The 23373-nt window shown below is 41.1% G+C and overlaps 1 protein-coding gene and 1 long non-coding RNA gene across 2 annotated transcripts; both read right to left on the bottom strand.

Annotated features, from left to right (window-relative positions):
- Positions 1 to 425: 425 nt before the first annotated feature.
- LOC110052545 (uncharacterized) lies at positions 426 to 11521 on the bottom strand. The gene is made up of 7 exons (XM_089277584.1): positions 11225 to 11521; positions 7044 to 7128; positions 5224 to 5611; positions 3912 to 4101; positions 2963 to 3139; positions 2039 to 2128; positions 426 to 853 (listed from the first exon to the last, which is right to left on the bottom strand). The coding sequence occupies exons 2-7, from the start codon at positions 7090 to 7092 to the stop codon at positions 581 to 583; spliced, it is 1167 nt and encodes a 388-aa protein (XP_089133710.1). The 5' UTR covers positions 7093 to 7128; positions 11225 to 11521; the 3' UTR covers positions 426 to 580.
- A 1011-nt stretch (positions 11522 to 12532) lies between these two features.
- LOC149098378 (uncharacterized) lies at positions 12533 to 13286 on the bottom strand. Its single transcript, XR_016203656.1, has 2 exons — positions 12987 to 13286; positions 12533 to 12907 (listed from the first exon to the last, which is right to left on the bottom strand). It is a non-coding gene; the product is annotated as an uncharacterized LOC149098378 (long non-coding RNA).
- Positions 13287 to 23373: the final 10087 nt, after the last annotated feature.

Here is a 23373-nt window from a genome sequence, read left to right as displayed (position 1 = left end):
TTATCCGTCTCTACTCTTATTGATGATAAAAATGAGCCAATCAGCGCGCGAGAACTTAGACAATTATTGTAAAAAAAACATACCGCTTCTAAAGAGGGAGAATGGTGTAATTGTTTTAATAAGTGTTTTTAATTAAATCTAGCTGATAATGTGGACATTTCGGTTTGTTCTAGACGAAGTGACAGCATGGAAAGGGAACATTAGTCGCATGTTGTTCACTTTTTCAGTTGAATGAAGCTTGTCAGGAAAGCGAGGGAGACAGAGTCTTGTTCTAATATATTCCTTGCATAAGCTCCTCTAAAGTTGTCTACACTATGGCAGTTGTGGCAAAGGGTAACGAGAAGATCCGAAAGGATATGAGCCGACTAAAACTGTTTTATCAGAATGAATAGAGTGAACTGAAATATATGAAGGCAAGACCCAAATGTAAAAAAAACCTTTATTGGAATGCTTAGCATAATTTTATACCGTTTGCCAGCAAGTCTCAAGCAGACAGTAAATCAGCTGCAGTAACTTGGAAAAAAGCTACACTGTGTATATTCAAAGTTCTCCTCGACGTAATTTCATTGCTGTGCGTCGACTACTGAAGTTCGCTGCAAAATCTATTGCTGTATTGGGATCCCTTCTGATGCCTGATGTAGCAGCAGCCTTTAGGTCTTGTGTATCTTCCGTGGCAGCAATCCTGAAAACTTGGATTGTACAGTGATCCTCCACAGCATCTGCTCAAGCCATGGAAGGGTCCACCATGGGGTGTAAGAACCCGCCCGCCACAACAGGTTTGGGTCATAGGATTATAACCGACTCGTCCACAGCAGAATTTGGCGTTCGAGAATACCTTGTTTCCACAACAGACCTGGGAGAGTAAGAAAGGACAATTAAATCATAGTTTGATACGCTTAAGATGAGGGGTTTCAAAGCCATTTCTAGCTTTTCCAAGCGATGTATATGCATCAGTAACTCTAACGGAATACAGCTGGCGTTTGACAAAAGCTAATCTTTTTCAAGTGTCACGTGAACATTCTAGACAAAGAGTGATCAAAAGCAGACCAGAAGAGAATCCCGGGGGGACTCTTATTTGAAAAGGTCGGTGATGCCTGTCGCACTCGCTTGGGGGTGTCAGTCTCGGATGTTGATCACTTAGGGTGTTCAGAGCGAAACGTTACTAGTTTTAGCCATCAAGATGGGTTGGTCTCCTTTAAAGATTTAAATCAAATTTTCCAGGAGCATCCCGAGCCTTTCCCTATGGACACCTTAGTTTTTTTGCATATTTACGTTTTTAACCTAGTTAGTAGTAGTATTTTGAATCCTAGTTCTAGTTTTAACCTAGTTTTAATACATTTAATATATATTTTAGACTTTTATCTTTTTAGAGGACCCTAGGTGATTGGAGGCCTCCTTTTAAAATATTAATTTATTATTATTATCATTATCATTATCATTGTCATTGTCATTGTCATTGTCATTATCATTATCTCATTATCATTGTCATTATCATTGTCGTTATCATTATCATTATCATTATCATTATTATTGTCATTATCATTGTCATTATCATGTCATTATCATTATCATTATTATTGTCATTATCATTGTCATTGTCATTGTCATTATCATTATCATTATCATTGTCATTAACATTATCATTGTCATTGTCATTGTCATTGTTATTATCATTATCATTATTATTGTCATTATTATTGTCATTGTCATTATCATTGTCATTGCGATTGTCATTGTCATTGTCATTGCCATTGTTCTCGTTCTCGTTCTCGTCATCGTTATTGTTACTGTTATGTTATTGTTAGTATTATTATTATTATTATTATTATTATTATTAGTCTCCCTGGGAAAGTACCATCAACACACAATTCATGTATTGCCCCATCATCATGCGTCCCCTGTGCGACTAAGTCTAGGCACTAACCTAACCCTCTACTACGTCTGAGACTAAAACCCTGACCCATTGGTGACTTTTGACCACTACGTTCCAAGAAGCTTTGACGCCAACACTCATTCAAGCATCTTTTTAAGTACTCACCTGGGTTGCTGGGTTGTAGCCCTGTGTTCCACAGCAGCGCGCATTCTGTACTCCGGATGGTTTAGTCGAGATTTGTCCTGAGCAACACATCTGTCAAGCAGCGACACGAAGAAATGTTAGTAATTCTTTATTATATGACTAACAAAATTACTCAATTATAATTGGCTGGAAACAGGCCAATTTACCGTTTAATTTCAATTTGCACTGCAATGTGAGTTAAGGTGGTCGTGCGTTCGTGTTTTTCTCAGTCATATAATGAGTATGAATGCGAGTACAATTAAGAATAAAATTAAATTGAAACTACTATTAAACTAAACTACTTGTAATATTTGAAAATTCTTTCAAACCACACAAGACAAAAGGCCTACATTTTTTGGAGAATTTTCAAATATCACTCGATTTGTGTATGTGTGCATTTGCACTCCCATTCATACGATTATGTAAACTGATTAATTTAAAAGGTGTTTGTTCGTATATAGTGCTTTAATACCGTACGACTGTGTAACTATAATCACTAATTCATCGATGTTGTTTAAACTTTAATTGTACCAAATAAATGCGTGTAGTTAAGTACTCAATATTTTTAATTGGACGGGTTAGTTGAGTTTAACCATTCAAATCAAAGCTGTTGAGAAGTATTTTCACTTGCTACTGACACCACATGAATCAATTGTAGCTATTTAAGCACAATTCTGTTGTCTGTTTTCCGTGTTGTATATATTGCGTATTTGACTTTGTTCAAGCAACACCCTGGAATCGATCCTCCATGTGGATCTGATCAGTTGCGGCGTTTACTTTGCAAAGTGGTTCCATCTCTGGCCAACTTGTAATTCAGTGGATGAAAGTTAACCCTGGTGTTTGAAGACCTTTGAAATTTCAAATTAACAGGGCTGCTGAGGTGGTCTATGAGTTATTCAAATTCACCTGAGTAGTAGGGTTGTAGCCCTGTCTTCCACAACAGCGTGGATTCTGCACACCGGCTGGCTTATTTGTGACCTGTCCGAGGCAGCATATCTGATGACTGGTGAAGATAAGCGTTTTACCGCAACATCCAGTCTGTAAGTTATTTATCTTGTTATGAAGTGTATTCCAGCAGCAAATCTGAAAGAGTGAGAAAGGTTTTTTTTTCTAGCAAAGCGAATAGCAACAATTAAGTACTCAGTAGAGCACTTTTCCAACCGTTTGCGGTTGCGACGCGGCAACTCCTGGGAATAGTCCTTACGCGAGCTACAATCAGGCGACATAACCACGCAAATGCTTTTTCAACCGTTTCAACCTGCAGTTTGAGGCCGGTTGAAAAAGTTGATCGACCAAATCAGCTGAAAACGGTTTTTTCTCAATAGAACAAGAAAAAACTCAATCAACCCAACCAACGGTCGATCTCAATAGAACACGACCTTAGGGTGCAAAATACTATACCAGAATCGAACAAGGGTTCTTGAGACTGAGGAAAACTGAAAAGGATTGCAAACAACGCACTAACAGAGTTTTAACATCTCCGCGATGCAGCTGCTTTAAAAGATCCTAAACATACCTTAAGGGCAAGGTTACATCAGTATCAATTATAAAATAGCAGGTGAAACTGTACGGGTTTATTTCGAGCGCTAACCGGAGTCACCATTCAGTGTTTTTGGGAGGATAACTTTAAACTGAATACTCACAGTGCTCCAGGAGTGAACTATAGGGTAACTACGCAGGCAGCAGCAATATACTCCATTAGGTAGGTCATTTTGGCGCAGACTTTATTTGTGAAATATTTATTAAAATAAACTGAAATTCAAAAAAGAAACTCCACGCTACCTAGACACCACCTCAAAGCTCTTCTACTACGGTCAAGCAATTTTTCAAAATAAGTTTTACAAAATCTGTTTACCTTTTGATTTCTATCATAAACAGTGCTTCCACAACAGCCAGGTGAAGAGATTCCAGCAGTTGACAACACTTTTCCTCCACAGCAGTTGTGTGTGTTAGGGTTGTAAGACGCGCTCCCGCAGCACTGAGCTGGCTTCGGTGAAATTGTTCTAGAACAGCACACGTGAGTAGAAGGGTTGTAGCTTTGCAATCTGTGAATATAACAGAATTTTATACAAGGAATTGATCGAAGTAATTGATGTGTGTAACAGGACGCATATGATGTTAATACCAAATTGGTTCAATTCACGTTACGACCTTGTTCCTTTGCCGCCGATTAAGCTATGACGCTAAACGGGAGCAAGACTTGCGTGCGAACACCTCCAATTTGCGCGGAAATAACGCGCGTAAAAGTTTGTCCCCAGACATTACTACCTGATGCGCGAAGTGGCGACTAGTTTTCGACTTTCCGAGGGCAAAGCTAGAGGAAAACTTCGAGCTTCCCTAAATTAACTTGATTTTAGATTGTTATTGTACATTTCCTAGTGTTATGGTTTAATAGATACTTAGCTTTTAGAACAAACCACCACACAAGCTTCTTGGATTTAATCACAATCCATCAAATATTTTTTCTCGCGCGCTTTTGGTCCAAACGCATCAAGTGACTGAATATTTTCCAGTTAAAACTAGGAAATATCCGAGTGATATTCCCCAATTTTCAAAACCGCCCGTGTTGTGAAAAACATTTGACGGATTATGAACACAATAGCCTCCATTTGGCGAGAAAATATGCTCGGATATTTGTCCTAGGACATTATATCTGTTCCTCGAAGCTCACAGTTTTCCTCGAGCTAGGCTTCAGGAAAACTGTTCGCTTCTCGGAAGAGATAATGTCCGCGGACAAATATCCGAACATATTTCCGAGCCAAATGGAGTTGTTTTTATGTCATCGTTTTAATATAATCCATTTGATTTACCTCCATTCTTAAGGGTTTTTTGTCATCATCATTTTCACGACAAAATTTAGCACTCACCCTAAGCGAACTTTAGAATGAGCATCTCAATTTTATGATAAGTATAGGAACTAGATCTTGATCGCATTTCAAGAATTGCCTAGTTCATTTCAAGCTTGAAAAGGGGAACAGTCATGATGAGACAAGAAGAACGACATGAGGTAATTCCAACCAAAGCCGTTGTTGGTATGTACCGCTGGTAATCCTCTGGGGCCAATAATACACCCCATCTCGACTAAAGTTTTGCAAATTTTTTAAATTGTGCTATCCACTTCACACGTATCCGAAGTAATCTTGTTGTTTTCTTATCAAGGCACTTACCCACAACATCTACTGGGTTGACCGCCAGGAGGTCTGGCAACGAGGTTTCCATAACAGCAGCTTTTTTTACTGCTGTCATACGGGACACTGCCACAGCAGGCGTTGAGAGAACCTGCCTTGCTCTTTACAGCGCCATTACAACACAGCTGTGATCTAGAATTATAGGTGGAGGAACCGCAACAGTAGTGACCAGGATTTTTAAAGCGAAGCTGACCGCGGCAGCAAAGCTGATAGCGCGGATTGTAAGGATGGCGGCCGCAGCAATCGTGTGCATAAGATATCTTGCGTGATTGTTGCTGTTGGTCGTTATCACGGAGCAGGTACTGATCATCACATGGTCTGATCCCAGGAAGACCACGACTCGGTTTTTGACAATGAGTTTCTACAGCTGTGGGAATAAAATGATTTTCACCCTGTTATCAAACCTAGTGAATGATTTGCCGATAGACAGCAGAAGCGCATGATGTCGTAGTTCCCTCATGATGAACAATTGAACCTGGTTCAGAGCTGTAGCTAGTAACAAACAAACCGAGGCACTTCCCACAGTTATTTTGTCTCGTTTTTGTTGTTTATAGTCATCATAAACACCCTAACTACCTAGGAAGAGAATTTAACCATGGACATTGCTTCAGTCATAATGTAATGTCTTTTTTAATGGACATTGCCTCAGCCATATATTTTTTTTTTTACTTTTTATTATTTTTTTTTTTTGGCTACGGCCTCGCAATTAGGCTACGGCCCTCGCAGTTTCTAATGGCAATCAAAGCCAGCAGGAGCCGAGTACGAGCTGTCCAATTGCTTAAGCATGATTATAACCCACTGGTCAGCCTATCGAACAAAAAAAAATATCTAAGATTTTTCACCAAAACGCAGTTAAAGTTGAAGCCATTTTCAAAGATTGACCAGCTTCCGGTGTCGCATATCGATCTGAACGCCCTTTTTAGCCAATCAGAATAAGTGTTTACCTGACTGTGAGCAAGTGAGTTATCGTGCAATCAACGGTAGACCAAAATAGTGCCCGATGTACCCTTCCGGTACACCCTTGAACGGCAAAAACACAGATTTCTGGCATAAAAACAACCTAACTTGTAGGTCTTTTCAATCAATTTTCTACAGTGTTACCAATAAGACCATTCGCCTATATTTTATTTTCCCTGTGAGCAAAACTCTCTGAGTGAGGATGCTCTGATCGTTGACTATTTCCTCGATGATAACTTCAGCTGGTCCATGCGGTAATTGTAAATTAACACTTATTTTAACCCGTATTTTTCCTCCAAAACGGCAATTCTGTCACATTGACATCTGTGTCTCAAATCGACGGATGTACATCAGTGGCGGATCTAGGGGAGGGCACCCCCCTTTCTTATTTTGGGTAAAAAAAGAAGAAATCATAGAGGGAAGAAAAGCCGGCAGGGCAAGCAAAACAAAACCGCCCCTCCCCCCTCCCCCCCTCCCCCTTAGCTCAAGGTCTGGATCCGCCACTGTACATATTCACGATTGTCAAAATAAAAATCAATTCCATGCAATGCAATTAAATCTTTTTAGGAGTATATAGATCGGTTTTCAATTGAGTGTCGTAAAAATAAAACCGAAATTACTTACTAAATTATACTACTCAGCCAATAATATCAAACCGTAGTAAAACCAAAACCAAAGCAATTGTCTAATTACTTTCGACACTCGACTGAAAACCGCTCCGTTATAGATTAAGAAAGTTTCTTTAAAATTATTACTTACGTTCTTGACTTCAGTAGTGATGTTGTGAGGGGAGGTTTGATTTTGATCGTAGTAGGTGAGATTAGAAAAAGAGTTTTACTTACCAAACACAATAAGGACGGCGGCGGCAAGGGTGCAAGCAAGCTGTACCATAGTGGATAATGTCTTGTTGTTATCGTTTTTCAAAGTCTTCAGGGACAGAAATAGATGATATAAGAAAAGAGAACAGCCATTTTAATTAAAACATAAACAAGTAGTCTGTAAGCGAAAAAATGCTGATTACTATTTTCAAATATCTCCTTTCGTTCCAGAGATATTTTCGTTTTTAAAATATGCAAATTGGCCAAGTGATGACGTTATATACTCAACCAAATTTTGATCAAATTTGATGAAGAAAGATGGCTCGACCAATTTGTATCAGAAATGTTTGATTCTTTACAGTAAGATTCTACTAGATATGCTACAAAATATGGGCTCAACAAATCTGTTACCGTGGCAACATATTGGATTTCAGACCTTCCCAGTTTAAAAGGCATTTTTGGCCACCTTTGGCGTTCCATTTTGATATTTGCTAATGGGGCCTAATCTGCATGATTCAGCAAGCATTAGAAAAAATATTTAAACATATGTTAGGTCGAGCTCGTGTTCTTGTTTAATTTTTTCTAAGCTGCAAATCACTAAATTTTGAAAACAGGTTGGCGAGGCCTGGAAAAGAGCGAGATGCCATGGGAACATAATTTTTATAGCCATAGGTGTGTTGCCTGTAGAACAACTAGCCTACCAAGTTTCAATGGTCTCTGATCTTCTGCAAATTGACGAGATATCCCTATTTATATACCCTAGGTAATAGGGAGTTTAACCAAATCACTACGGCTTGTGCTACTACGGCTGCTGTGACTGAAAAGGTCTGGGGAGAGTACGTCTCGGTGGGTTGCCAAATTTTACGTCGAGCAAGCAAAGCGAAATACAAAGATGAACGAAACATTGGCTAAGAAGTTTAAAATCTCTTTTATTTAGTTTCTCATAGCCAAATGGCTTCGCTCAAAGGGCGACGGCCGTTATTCGCCTTCCTAGGACGAACATGCAGATTATTTCTAAGCGTAAGCGAAAGCGAATGCCATACACTTTGTACCATAACAATTTGATGGGTGAAATATATAATTTCAGGGACAAATATCTCAAAGAATATTGAGTGAAAAACACAAATATCAATACTCAAAGAAGCAAAATAGCACCGTATAGTTATCCGGATATAAAACATCTTGACTAAACCGTCAAAGCAAACCTAACCGAAGAACAACAACCTCGTGCTCAACACGAATATTTCACTTGGCTCACTTCGCCATTCCAACACCTTTGCCAAAACTTATCGTAAATTCAGGATACGGATTTACAAGCTTATGAGGGGCAACCTTGACATAATCTTTGACTTAATCCAATGGAATTGTTAAAATGCCGAGATGTCCGTTGAAAAGGGCCAGAGAAGCGAAATAAACCCGACGTAGCAGCCACTACGACAAAACATCCCGACTCGCGTAGTCAGATTTCACTCTACAGCTGGATGCAACCGACGTACATGCGCAGTGCCTCATTTTGGGGTAAATTTACTTCCGGCAGCCGTATCAGCGACAGCCGTAGCGATTTGCTTAAAATCCCTAATATTGAGTTGAGTGTATGGCGTCATTAGTCATCGCTTTAATTTGTCCATTTGCAAATTATATTCTTCGGAACTAACGCAGATATTTGCAAACGGTGAACGACGCATTTAATCTTTCATGGAATTCTATGTGATATAGACTACGAGTAGTCCCTCTTTCGCTTAGTCCGTTGTGCGTGACGCGAAAAAAAAACCGCGAGAAAAAAATGGCCGCGCGAAATCCTGGGGGCGAGAAGAATGGCCGCGCGAAATCCAGGGGGCGAGAAGAACGCGAAAGGAGGGACCTCCCCCAGGATTTCGCGCGGCCATTTTTTTCTCGCGGTTTCTTTTCGCGTCACGCACGACGGACTAAGCGAAAGAGGGACTACTCGTAGTCTTTTTGTGATGCACGTAAACATTTAAGGGGTAATGAAGTAAATAATGATAACTCCTCGAACTAAACACAAGCAACAGGTAAACCTCCAACTTTGCTATAAGGCTAATATTTGATTTTTCGAGTTTTATAAAAAATCAAATTTTCGCGGGCAGGTATCAACCCATTCGCCCTGAACAGAAACACTCTATTGTTTTAACAGAGCTCCGAGCTGGTCTTCTTGAACACAATCTAAGATAAAGATTGCCAATACAAGCTCAAGAAGACTATGCCAGTGGCTAAATGGCCGGCAGCCGGTCAAGGTTTTAAAATCACTAAATGACCGGAAGTCTGATATTTTTCTCAAATTTTAACGAATCGAAGGAACCCATCCAATTCAGAGTATCACATGTCGATTAAGAACTGCCAAGCGATCCAGAAGAGAAGTCTAACGGTTGGTTTACACTCGGCTCAGAGAGCGAGACCATGGCTTGCGACACTCAGGATTTTTTTAGATCGACTGCCGGTCAAGGGTTTTAAATCACTAAATGACCGGCAGTCTGATATTTTTCTCAAATTTTAAGGAATCGAAGGAACCCATCCTTCTCAGTCGACATGTTGTAAGATAGCTTGTACATGATTACTGAGTTCGCTCGATTCCCTAAACTCGGACTGCCGGTCATTTAGTAATTTGAAAACCGTGACCGACAGTCGACCTAAAAAACATCTAAGTGTCACAAACCATGGTCTCGCTTTCTGAGCCGAGCGTAAACCAAGCGTTTATTAGACTTGCGATCTATACAACTCTTCTGGATCGCTTGGGTTGGGATGGGTTCCTTCGATTCCTTAAATTTGAGAAAAATATCGGACTGCCGGTGATTTAGTGATTTGAAAACCGCGACCGGCAGTCGGTCGGGGGTGTCTACAAAACGAAGACCTAAGACCTAAGACCCAAAAACGAAGACTTGTTTTTTTACAGGCCTACCAAACCAGAGACAGCTGACATTTCGAGTCAGCTGACAACGAACAAAGCATTTACGCGAGGGTCTTCGTTTTGTAGTTCGAGCCGGTCTTATCTACAAAACGGAGACTCCATTGATTTCGCGTCAGCTGACAAAGAAGAAAGCATTTAAGTGAGGGTCTTCGTTTTGTAGTTCGAACTGGCCTTATCTACAAAACGAAGACCCCATCAATTGATTTCGTGTCAGCTGACAACGAACAAAGCATTCAAGCAAGGGTCTTCGTTTTGTAGTTCGAGCCGGTCTTATCTACAAAACGAAGACCCCACTGATTCCGCGTCAGATGACAACGAACAAAGCATTTAAGCGAGGGTCTTCCTTTTGTAGTTCGAGCCGGCCTTATCTACAAAACGAGGACCCCATTGATTCCACGTCAGCTGACAACGAACAAAGCATTTTAGCGAGGGTCTTCGTTCTCTAGTTCGAGCCGGCCTTATCTACAAAACGAGGACCCCATTGATTCCACGTCAGCTGACAACGAACAAAGCATTTTAGCGAGGGTCTTCGTTCTCTAGTTCGAGCCGGCCTTATCTACAAAACGAGGACCCCATTGATTCCACGTCAGCTGACAACGAACAAAGCATTTTAGCGAGGGTCTTCGTTTTGTAGTTCGAGCCGGCCTTATCTACAAAACGAAGACCCCATTAATTTCGCGTCAGTTATTGTCTGAAGAAAAGGGTTGACCCGGTTTGACTGTCTCTGGTTTGATAGGCCTGTAAAAAAAACAAGTCTTCGTTTTTGGGTCTTAGGTCTTAAGTCTTAGGTCTTAGGTCTTAGGTCTTCGTTTTGTAGACACAGTCGACCCAAAAAAATCGTGTCACAAACCATGGTATCGCTCTCTGAGCCGAGCGTAAACCACGCGTTAGACTTGCGATCTATGTAGCTCTTCTGGATCGCTTGGCAGTTCTTAATCGACATATGATAGTTTGAATTGAATGGGTTCCTTCGATTCCTTAAAATTTGAGAAAAATATCAGACTGCCGGTCATTTAGTGATTTTAAAAGCTTGACCGGCTGCCGGTCATTTAGCCACGCGTTTTAACGCTTTTTGTAGTGGTACGTAAGGTTTAATTTTGTACTGGGAATTAAGATTGGAAAACACGTTCTGGCTTGTAGGCTAAAGGCAATGGGTCTGAGACTGCAACCTACTGTATGCCCCAAGCATTAATATATATCAGAAGTTGCCTTGAAATTCATAGAGATTCATATTTTCTTCCGAGGACGGCTTCAAGGCTAAGTGTTTGCTAAGATCGCTCACCTTTTTTCTGCTGAAGTATCCAAGACGAAAGTTCCTCGCAACTGCCTCGTTTAAAAATGTCACACGTCTATATAACTCGTCTTTGAAAATCGACCCCGGAAATCACGTCAAGGTCATTATTTGAGGTTCTTATAATCCTATCTGTCACGCTGAAACAAACGCTGCTATAGCTTCACGCAAGAAGCGGCCAAGGTAAAGAATTTCCAGTGGGCGTACAATTAAATTGCTGAAGCAGACACTTTAGATGAGCCCTGCCGGAAAGCTATGACCATTATTACAGCTTACTTTCCTGCATGCCAGTGATGTTCGTGTCAGCTTGCTGGTGCAATATGGAGGTATTTAAAGTATTTTCTTCCTGTCGTGTTCCCAGAAAGGTCGATTACAAGCTAACTAGTTGCGCGGAATCTCTTAGCTTTATACCTTGTTGTTCATTTTATTTTTTCATGTTATCTTAGTTTCTTAGTGTAAACCTAAAATAAAGGTGAAGTGATGGTCAGTTTATTAAGTAAACAGAGCCCACAGCAATAACAAGCTCGTACTTTTTGATAATTCTGTCGTGACTTACACAATTTAGTATGATACTGTTGCTCAACAGTAGGGAAGTGGGCGGTTTCCCGTCCCATCACGTAACATTTTGGTTTAAAATACCAAGCTTTCACTCAAAGGTGCTATGTTATTCTAGGATAGTCGTGTCAACGAGAATTAAGAAACGTTATCATTTTGAATTCTATAAATTCATCTACTCTTATGGCTAAAGCCATTACGCTCAAAGTGCTCAAAAATTAAACTGAACAGATATGACGGAGAAAACTGTGAGAGTACGTGTCTTAATGGGTCGAAAATATCACTTCCTGACAAATTGATGGCGGATCATTAAATTTGATTAATCGCGTTTGATATGAGATTGGCATCATTTTGGGCGCCGGTGGATGTGGAGGTTAACAGGTTAACAGTAAGTTGATGTAATTTTAACTGGTTTCCGTAATTCTAAGAAATCATCACAGCATTCGCCGATCACCAGTTGAACTCATGTATGACTGACAACTTAAGAGGCCCTGCGCCTAAGAAACGACCGATGATTTCCGGCTAAAAAATAAAATCGGCCGATTTTTATCTGCCAAGTAGAGGTTACCGAATACTATTTAAAAATGAGTTCCTTTTGTTTTAGTTTCGCTTTAAACCAAAAATATCGAGCCGCAAACTTTTTCCGTCTGATAGCAGCAAAATCAGGCCGAAAATAAGCCCCCGCAAAAAAAACTGTTCAGAAATTACTATCGCAACGCAAAATAATGAGAAAACTACACAGCGTTGAAGAAAAAGGCCTTTTAATGCAATATCATTCGATAAACATCAAAAAACTGCCGAAGCGATTAAAAAATAAAGTTTCAAATATTGCATACTAAATTAGATGGAGCGTTGGAGCTGATTTTAAAATAATTATTTCTCAAAAGTTCCACGCTTTTGAAAGCAATCACAGTGATAAATCAGACATTGGAGGGATATACATCACGTTTCTGGAAAAACATTTTTCGGCCCAAGTATATTGACTTTGTACAAAGCGTTCAAAGTTACCGTGTTTACCGTTATCCTGCTACTTCGGCGAAGCACTTCTCTTTTGCCAATACGGCCGTGGATAGCGTGGTAAACGCCACTTTAAACCTTGCTAGGCATTCAAAGACCATCCTAAGTAGAAGGACGTAGAATTAAAAGAGAAAGGAAGAGGAAAAATACGCAGAAAAAGAAAATAGAAACTCGAAATTACCAGTTGAATCTGGAAAATGTCGTGGCGTGACAGCGGCCATTGACGTCATTTGTATAAATAGCGGCGGAATCCAAACGAATGCACAAATAGGAAAACAATTTTTCCCGGCCAGAAAACGTTTAGTGGAACAATGTTATGTTATTTTTCACAAATGATGGTCACTGAAAAAGAAATACTTCCCCAACCGCCACACCGTTTTGGCCGCAGCGTGATCTGAGTTATGGGGTCACGACTGGATCCCTAGCCGCTGACCACCCGAAGGACATTGCAGACTCGTTTTCCCACGCTCTTGCGACTTGACGTGACACAATCCATGTAATTTAGTATGCAATATTTGAAACTTTATTTTTTAATCGCTTCGGCAGTTTTTTGATGTTTATCGAATGATATTGCATTAAAAGGCCTTTTTCTTCAACACTGTGTAGTTTTCTCATTATTTTGCGTTGCGATAGTAATTTCTGAACAGTTTTTTGCGGGGGCTTATTTTCGACCTGATTTTGCTGCTATCAGACGGAAAAAGTTTGCGGCTCAATATTTTTGGTTTAAAGCGGGAGGCAAAAGAAATTCATTTTTAAATAGTATTCGGTAACCTCTACTTGGGAGATAAAAATCGGCCGATTTTATTTTTTAGCCGGAAATCATCGGTCGTTTCTTAGGCGCAGGGCCTCTTAATTGTGTTGGTGTGCAACGCTAGTGTAGTCTGTCCCGTTTGTTTTTTGCTGCAAGTTATTTTTTCTTCATGAGCGTACGAGATTGGGGGGCGAGGAGGGCTGCAGTCCCCCCCCCCCCCCCCCGAGATATTGAAATTGTGTGATTTTTCGGCCAAAACGCTTATGATTCGGGCCACGACTCTTAAGAGAAAACGTTACAAAATAATGCTGATGGCGTCATTGATAACTATAAGTATAACTCGTAAATAAAGTTCCTAGTTAGTGACTTTTTTGAAGAACTCTTTCTTTTAATAAGTTTTAGATGTTACTAGATTGAGACTGTTGATAGAGGTCATTGAATTAAAGCAGTTTCATTCAATATGGGAATTGTGAATGTTTTGGTTTTCACGAAGTTTGAGTGCGCTTGCATCCCGATTTCAACACTCAGACATTCGGGCACTACGTCAAATTTTCGGGCTAGAAGGTCACTACCCCCTCAAGTCCGAAGGTGCCCGTACGCCTGTGTTTTTCTTCCTTGATCTCGACGACTGCACGACAAAATTGAGGGACTGTGGACAAGCTACGTTAGTGCCAAGCAAGATATTATGTCTTGTTTTGGTGTACAACTTTTAAAGTGCTGCAGCGGCCTGTCTTCAGAATAAAGAGCGAGACCAATATTCCCGAACAGAGATTCTTTTAGTTTTACAGTCCTGAAGAGCGAGAGCGGAGCGTGATAAAAAAAGGGCTAGATTTATTTTAAAAAGGAAAAAAAAACAGGTTATTTGTTCTCAGTTTTGGAGTAACCGAAATTGAGTAAAGCTGCAACAAATGACGAACCAATAACTGAAATCAGGATTTTCAAATACCACAGGATTGCAAAGCTCAAGACACCAACATGGCCGCCATAGTTTCTAATGTCACGCAGCAAACAAAGATCAATAAACAACAAACAAAAAAAATTGTATTTGAAAACTGTGAGCTTTCAAGGAATATCTGAAGAACTACTGAGCCACTATAGAGCAGGGAAATTAGTCTTTATTGACAAAGTTATCTTTGACAAACTTACGTGGCATTAACAAAAGCAAGTAAAGTAAGCTCTGATCTGCTGTAAGCCACATCGATGCCAACTTGGTGATAATTTGTACGCTTGTGCACTGATTCCGCACAGCCAGTGGGGACTCTTTACCTGGTACATTTGTCGTGTAAACTTTCAACCAGGAAAACTGAATCCGCTTTAACAGAGCGACGAAGTCAAGAAAGCTACGTAACTGACTATGGCTGCCGACTATAGTTCCTTCCGGCAAGTGGTTGGAAACTTGACAAAAATGCGAATCAATCTAATTTCCTTCTCTTTTTTCACGTAGACCACAGGAATCCCAGCAAGCACTGGTGTATCTGTAGCCTGAAATGTCAGTCGTCTTCCTCCCTCAGCCTAATCCCCGGGCGATAAGACTGATAGAGGGCGGGAGATGACTGACATTTCAATTCAGGTTAGTGTATCTGTCGGAATGCCATTATCAGAGGGAGCAAGAATAAACAACTGCACACTAGAAAATATTCTGCATTTTAGAGCTATTAAGCTCAAGATTTCGGCTACTGACGACAGTAGTATAATAGAATGGTTGGATATGCCATCCTGCAGACTCGTGTCTTTTGTTACTCGGGCCCTTTGAGATCCCTGTCATTAGGAGCCTGAATCACGGCCTGGCAGCCGGGTGGAGGCTTGGAACCCTTCACGTTGCTAAGGATACAACAGCCCTTAGGTCGAACACGGCGGTCGCGGCAGCATTCATGAGTTAAGAGTTTGTAAGCAGTTAATCCACCGCATGAATAGGATTTTGGGTACAGCCGTTGACCACAGCAAAGCTAAATAGTAGAAGAAAAAAAAGGCAATTTTCTAAATGAAAGAACTGTGCCCATAAGCAAAAGCAAAAGGAGTTAGACGATAGTTATAAGTTTGCCAAAAACGGTGGGAAGGGGTTGGCATTGAAGGTACGTTGTATCACGCGGGTATTATCTGGACTGAAAGCCCAAGGACAGGTCTTGAATAAAAAATAAATTAAGTAATTTTTCTGTCCAAGAATAAGAAGACAAAAATCAGTTTTAAGGATGACACTCATAAGTTATTTAAAAGAAGCTTCTGGTCCGAGACTGAACTCCCATTCCCTAGAAGAGAAGAAGGACTTCGATATATCACTCATGAAAGATTAGAGCGAGCAAATTTCTTGAACAAGGTACACAGTCACGAAATGCATACTTCTCTAATGATTTATATTTCTATATGAGTGTACAGTGAAGAAAAACAATTAAACCAGTTGGGATTAACTAAACATGCATGTCAATTTTCTGCCCTTACCTGTTTACTGGGATCATATGACACCTTTCCACAGCAGCGAGGGAACTTAACACCAGGTGGTTTGTACGTCACTTGTCGAGAACAACACATCTGATGCGATGTATAAAAGTAAGGAGTCATGCCACAGCAGCTCATCGCTAAATTAGGGCAAGGCTTGGAGTAAAGGTTCGACCCACAGCACACCTGTTAAAAAACACCAATTTTGAGTTCATGCAATTTTCTACACTCCTCAACAAACGTTACGCAAGATAAACAGTAAACAGTGTACAATTAAGTTTTCTAAAAGACTTCTTCAGCGGAATTTAGTAAGGCTAGTTAAGTTGTGCTTTTCTTGACTTGTCCTGTTGCGGTTTTTAGCTTGAATAACATCGTTATCTAGGACGAGCACAGTGGGTGAGAAACAAATTCGTGCCTGCACCAAATCACCCTTCCCCCTCCCTCAAAAGTCAAGTGGTCCACCTCAAGCTTAATGTACCTGTGTTCCTGGATCGTATCCGAGTCGACAAATCCGCAGCACCTGGTTACAGATGGTGATGGCTTGGTGATAACTCGTCGGTTGCAGTAGAGTTGAGTTGCGGGATTGTAAATCGCGATTGGTCTGGAAATGCAAAAAGAGTTTGTTTCACAAACATAGAATCATCATGTCCTATTACCAGGAAAAAAACTAAGAACCATTAAGAATTTCTTCAAATAGGAAAAGAACTTATTTACAGAAAATGGACATTGCACGATGCTAGAGCTGGGTAGCAGCTCTCGTAAGGTCTCACATGAATGGCTTGATACCCTTTGAGAGTACAATAGAGCAAACAACAGAAACAATGTCCATGGCCCTAAAACAATTACAGCTGCTAACAATTAAAGAACCCCAAGCTTACGAGAACTGCTGAACTTCTGTAGGAGATGCCAAACTTGAAAGTTCTCTAGTAAGACAGTTATTAGTAGGGGGAGGGGTGTTAGAGGTGTCTGACGTATTATTGGAAGTGAAGGAATGAGCAGGAACGCTAGAGACGGAAAGGTCTAGAGTATCGTAAGCCACATTATATATTTAATTAGAGATCGATGCATTAAGCCATTTTGCAGTTGTGTGCTTAGTTACCTGGTCTATGAATGCAAGCGAGGCCGGAGGTGACCTTGCTTTGATACAAACCTCTCTGCTTTCTTATTTAAATGCCAACAAATTAGCATCAAAACAACTTGGTTTACACAACAAAAGCAGGGAGATCTGTATTAAAACAAGGTCACCTCCAGCCTTGCTGCCATTGGGGACCGTTCATTTTTTATAAGGTAGGGGGGGCTGGTGGGATTTGGGGGGGGGCCATGCGAAAAAAAATGGCCTTCGAGGGGGGGCCATCCCAAAAAAATAAGGGAAAAAGGGGGGGTCACGTGAAATATTTTAGTAAAACTTTAAAATGGCATAATGTTTGAATATCAAAAAGATTGCTATAGAATAAACATAGAAGGCAGGATATAAAATTTATTACAAACTTTCCCTCTGCTTTAAAAAAACATTTGGCGACAAAAAGCATTTGTAGCTACTGAAAAGAAGTATTTAACACTGTTATTTTCGAATGCAACTTTCACTGGCACTCATCTTCATCTCCGCTGTCGTCGAGTTCTTCGTCGCCGCTTGTGCTGCTATGGGAGTCTCTTTCACCAATGCTGCAAGAAGCAGCAATGCTTTCCGTCAGAGTGTACTCTTCAGGGTACATGAAGGTGTAAACATAATCTCTGACTTTCCGCTCAAGGTTGGTGGTGATTCTGCTGCTTGCAGCATCGGTGAAATAATTCCCTTCCAAGAGCTGTGCGATGTATGGCCCATCTCTTCTAAATATCGACGTGGCAACATCCTCAACTTTAAGACACTCTTCCGGGACGGCCGTTCTAGGAGGGTACACAAGGCATTGTGGAAGATCATTTCCTAGCGGGTTTTCAACACAGATTCCATAAACTCGTTGGACGTTGTTTTCAGTCCGCTTCTTCTTTCTTTCATTTGACTTTCTGCGGTTTTCTTTTTTCCTTCTCCTTTTGTTGCTGTGCTGTTTGAGTATGCCTTTGAATATGCTGTTATAATTGCTCTTCTTATTTTCTAGTTCTTCCATGTCCTGCATGACCTTCGTCAACTTAGCTTCTGTACATTTGATCTGTTTTACATTAAAACTGTGGGCAAATTCTTCGCCCTGCTTTAAAGCAAGCCCATTGGACTGAAAGAGTGTGGAATCGTGTTCCTTTACATCTTTCAATATGACATTCAACTTTTCCACCATTGCTCTGTGCTCTTTGATGGAGAAGTTCAGTTTTCTTCCATCAATGGGCTTCAACTGGTACCCTTGCATGAAAAACTCACTCGCCCTTTCTGAACAGCCATCCGCACCTAGAAAAATTGCTTCTTTTGCATGTAAGATGTCAAACTGCCTGCATCGTTCAGCTGTAAACCTTTTCTTAAACGACTCGTTGCTTTCGCCATTATTGCGCATTTTGGAACGAGCCTCTTTTATGATGCTCATGTAGTAATGCGCTCTTTCCCCGATTGGATTCAGTTAACAATATAAAGAAGAAAGAGCATGGAAGTGGCAGGCTGGTTTTATCTGACCCAGAGAGCGTTGCTCTATTTGCAGATAAGTTTATTGTCAAATCGAAGTTTGTGGTGGATTATCTTCAGCATCTTGAAGTGCTGGAATTTAAAAGGAAAAAGAGAGCAGAAGAAAAGGCAAAGTTAAGTAGGGAGGAGGATTATCCTTGGACTGAGTTGTGCGAAGATCTAACCAAGCTTAAAAAGCTACGTGTTCCAGAACTAAACAAGTACTCAAACCACCACGGGCTGAAGCAGCATTTGAAAAGCAGCAAGAGTGAGAAAGTAAAGGCAATTGTAAGACATTCATGCTTGTAGCAGAAGAGTCCTCTCAGAGCTGGCCAACCAACACTGAGAAATGCTAGGACATTGACACAAAATGACAACAGGGCAAGTGCTGACAGCAGTGAAACGGATGAAAGTGACAATGATGAGTATGACAGTGATGCCATTGACTCTGGGGGAGAAGATGACTCTGGTGACGTCATTCTTGCATTCATCAATTCAGATGAGGAAGATGCCAATGAGAGGCCAAATGCCACACGCTCAGGGCGAGCCATAACTAGGAGATCCGAAATTGACTTCTCCTTCTTTTGATTTGTTTTTTAAACAACAGCTCTCTCTCGTATAGAGATTGTAAATATTGTCTTCATAGTGAGCACAATAACGTGAAGTAGGGGGATAATAGAGAAATATTAAAAAAGTTGAAATCTAAATATTGTTTGTTCAATTTTTTTTTTGGGGGGGGGGTCATCCCAAAAAATGACCGCTATAAGGGGGGGCCATGTGAAAAAATTGGTAAGCTGAGGGGGGGTCATGCGATTTTTAAATGGTGCTTCCCAAATCCCACCAGCCCCCCTTCCCTCATAAAAAATGAACGGTCCCTTGAAAGGCCAGGCCACTGAGCAGGCAACTGTAAAATATAATATATTCTTACCCACAACACCGGGGTTTTGTACCATAAGGTGCAAATATGCTTATTAATTTTCAGTAACAGCAGATCTGCCTTCTGGTGTCATGAATTATCCCTCCACAACAAGCCTGAAAACTGGAAGTCTTGCTATGCACCAGGCCACCGCAGCAAAACTGAACCTTGGGATCATAAAGAGTTGTACCGCAGCAGTAGTGCCCATGTTTCTTTGGATTTAGGACGTTGCCACAACAACTGTGTTTAAAAGTATCATAAGGGATGCCTCTACAGCATCGAGTAGAAGGCCACGGTTTCGCCATCACTGTTCGGTTGCAACAGAGTTGTTTTCTGTAGTCATATAGTTTAGTTCCGCAGCAGCGATGGGCAGTTTTCTTTGTCTGAAGGACACTGTTGCAGCAGACGTGTTTGGAGGGGTCGTATGCAACGCTTCCACAGCATCCCCTGAATGAGGACGACGGCTTCACTATCACTTGTCGGCTGCAGCAGAGATGTGTCAAGGGATTGTATTTCACGCTTCCACAATACCGTGTAGGTCTGGGGGAGCCAACCGGGCCTGGAGAACCACTTGAAGGTGGTGCTTGGCAATTAATTGTCACGCCTACAGTCATTAAACAAAGTTATCATTAATTTGTTGAAACAATCAATCAATCAATCAATCAATCAATCATTGTATTTAACGTGGTCGGTACTCTTAGCTAAAAAGCTACTTTACAGGTACGCCACGAAAAAAACATATGCTATTCCAAATGCTGCAATCTGGTTGGCTTAGATATCACACATGTACTATTAGCCATTTGTGCAGTGGCCGGAGGCGTCTGCAAAATGCCCTGAGTTAAAGACTTGCCGAAAGATAACTTTTGTCGCTTTTTATGTCATAAAATTACACGTTACTAAAAATTCGCCGTGTATTAACATACCTAGCAGAAGCACAATGGTAGCAACTTGAAGCAGCTCTGAATAGGCCATGCCTAAAAGAGTCTTGATACCAGTAGCGCGACTGAAAAGGAGGAAATATATTAGAAAAAATTAGAATTAAGGACTCGTCGACTCCTTTTACGTAGTCATATTAAAGTCACTGTTTTCTAAGCTGCACAAATACATGAGTCGTCCAAGAAGAGGGAGAAATTCGCTTCGCCTTGTTTGCCAAATAAATAATTTGTGAATTGCCACAGTAAATCTGTGTCGCAAGAATAGGCTCGTTAAAAGCATCGGCAAATGAACTCACCGAGTCAGGCCCTAGTTGTGGAATTCAGACATCAAAATTTCGATTAAGGATGATAAAATCACAGTACATATCGCTCTGGCCACACCAGAGATACTAGGCTGAAGTCGATCGAAATGTACATACCTGAACTGCAAATGCCGAGGAAACCTGCTCGACTGAAGCACGGCGTCTCATTACATAGTATCTCCAAGGACCTGGGGTAACTTGAGAAAGATCAGTCAACATTGTAGTCACGTTTCAGGTTATTGCAACATGTTTAAATATGCTTAAACCGTAATTTTGTGCTCAACCTAATTAAGGTTTCTTCGCGGTGTTCGAGAACAATCTTGTGCATCGCATGAATATCTACATCCTATTTGTAAAGGAACTAAACTGGTTTTTCCGCGATCCGGCTTAAGCTCTTTCAATGTCTTAACTGTGACCGGGCCACTGATTAAACTATTTAATAAGAATAGGTTCACTTTGCCAATTTTATTTTTGACATCATCAGTAGGAATGACCGCCACGTACAAAGCGAGGACAGCTTATTTATTGTCACGTATCAATATCTTTGCCTGGTGCAAGCCGCAAAGAGCATGACTGTATAATTCCTTTCTCGAAATTACGCTAAAGCAGAAGCCATCAAAGTTAGGATCCACGCTCAGTAACTTTCATTTGACACTAATCTTTCCACAGACACTCCGTTTTGTCTTGAGTTCGTCCAGATCGCAAGCAAGATATCAACTGTGGGGGATAAGAACGAGACAAAACGCAAGAGGGTGGGGCGGGCTGGGGAAAGACAAAAACAAGAAGCCACAGCCGCTCAATTTTTCTATCCCACTTCAATTAAGGTATCTCTGATCAGGGTTTGGAACGTTCTCCCCATCTCAGGCCCCCCATTTCAGACCCCCCATCTCAGACCCACCATCTCAGGCCCCCATCTCAAGCCACCATCTCAGGCTTCCCACCTCAGACCCTCCATCTCAGACCCCCCATCTCAGACCCCAAGCCCCCCACCTCAGACCCTCTACCTCAGACCCAACGCTTTTCGTGTGAGACTACAATATCAGGCCCCGACAATGTCAGTTCTAACGTTTTTCGTGCAAGACTACGATATCAGGCCCCGAACATGACACCTACAATCTCAGACCCCACGCTTTTCGTGTGAGACTACAATATCAGGCCCCGACAATGTCAGTTATTACGTTTTTCGTGCAAGACTACAATATCAGGCCCCGAACATGACACCTACAATCTCAGACCCCACGCTTTTCGTGTGAGACTACAATATCAGGCCCCGACAATGTCAGTTATTACGTTTTTCGTGCAAGACTACAATATCAGGCCCCGAACATGACACCTACAATCTCAGACCCCACGCTTTTCGTGCGAGCTTGCAATATCAGGCCCCGACAATGTCAGACCCACGCTTTTCGCGCGAGACTACAATATCAGGCCCCGAACATGGCACCAATAATCTCAGACTCCATGCTTTTCGTGCGCGCCTACAACAATGATCAGAAACCCTCGAACCTTCGCCAAAGATTCATTTTTCTGGCAATCTCTCAGCCGCGCACATTTATGAGCAGACATACCAGCCGCCTGAAGGGGTTTATTTCTTTGATTAAGGAGAGGCCAAACGTGAAACTTCATTTTAAAATTTCAGTCAACGACATGTATTTACGTGGAATAAATTGGTCATGTTATGGGAGTCCAAACCCTCTGGTTGCGAGTAGACGACTTATTTTCACCTATACGACATTGCTTAAACCGGTATTTGACAATAGTGAAAGAGGCCTTCCAGTGCTGTCGATGAATATAACTATAAAAATTTCGGGCGTGAAATTATACAAATATCCCAATAAAGAAATGCTATAAAATCACCTTACGCTTGACCTTTATCAATGTGTTATACACTTCTCGTCGGTCTACCTTATTGCATAGAAAAGCTTCGGTACATTAAACGAGTACTATGCGAGGGTGAGAATTGCGTGACTGCATGAAGCAATCGGATAATAACTTCTGAGACGGACATAATACCAATCTGTCAGCGAAGTCTGCTAATAAACAAAGGCATTTTGAGGTCAACAAAAATTTCCAGACGCTGGTTACGTGACTTGAAACAAAGTGATACATAATTATCTTACAACGTTTTGGGACGGATGCTTGCTCCAAAAATATATTTTAAAAGTATTTATAATTTATATATTTCCTAACAAAATAGAACCAGAATATGGTAATAAGAAACGCGATGCTGTGAATTCTATAGGCCAGAAAGGAAGTTGCAACAATGGCGACCTTCTCTTCCAGTGAACTTGCAGTTTGTTATTCGTAATAGCCATATTTCATAATAATTTCAGTACACTACTGAAGAATTACTGTATTACTTAGCACAACTGTTAACATAAAGTTAAACCCGAAACATAAAACAGTCAAACCCGACTGATATGATCGGGGCCTGATATGGTACGTTGGGGTCTGATATGGTAGGTCGGGGTCTCGTATTGTATGTTGGGGTCTGATATGGGGGCCTGATATGGTAGGCCACGTTCCAACTATAATAGGTATCTCTTGCGCCCTGCGCTCGCTCTCGCGCGCTCGAAGAAAACTGACTCGGAGAAAAAAGTCTGCGGACAGACTAATTTGACACATTAACTTAAATTCGGAACGGGCAATC

Source organism: Orbicella faveolata, unplaced genomic scaffold (genome assembly GCF_042242905.1).
Source record: "Orbicella faveolata isolate gen_17 unplaced genomic scaffold, um_ofav_v1 contig_46, whole genome shotgun sequence".
Classification (NCBI taxonomy): domain Eukaryota; kingdom Metazoa; phylum Cnidaria; class Anthozoa; order Scleractinia; family Merulinidae; genus Orbicella; species Orbicella faveolata.
Note: the sequence above shows the minus strand (reverse complement) of the source record. Positions and strands in the feature narration are given on the sequence as shown.

Coding starts and splice junctions, on each gene's coding strand:
- LOC110052545 (XM_089277584.1), bottom strand. CDS start 7,092: ATGGTACAGCTTGCTTGCACCCTTGCCGCCGCCGTCCTTATTGTGTTT. Junction 5,612..7,043: donor CGCCGTCCTTATTGTGTTTG/GTAAGTAAAACT, acceptor TTATTCCCACAG/CTGTAGAAACTCATTGTCAA. Junction 4,102..5,223: donor CAACCCAGTAGATGTTGTGG/GTAAGTGCCTTG, acceptor TTATATTCACAG/ATTGCAAAGCTACAACCCTT.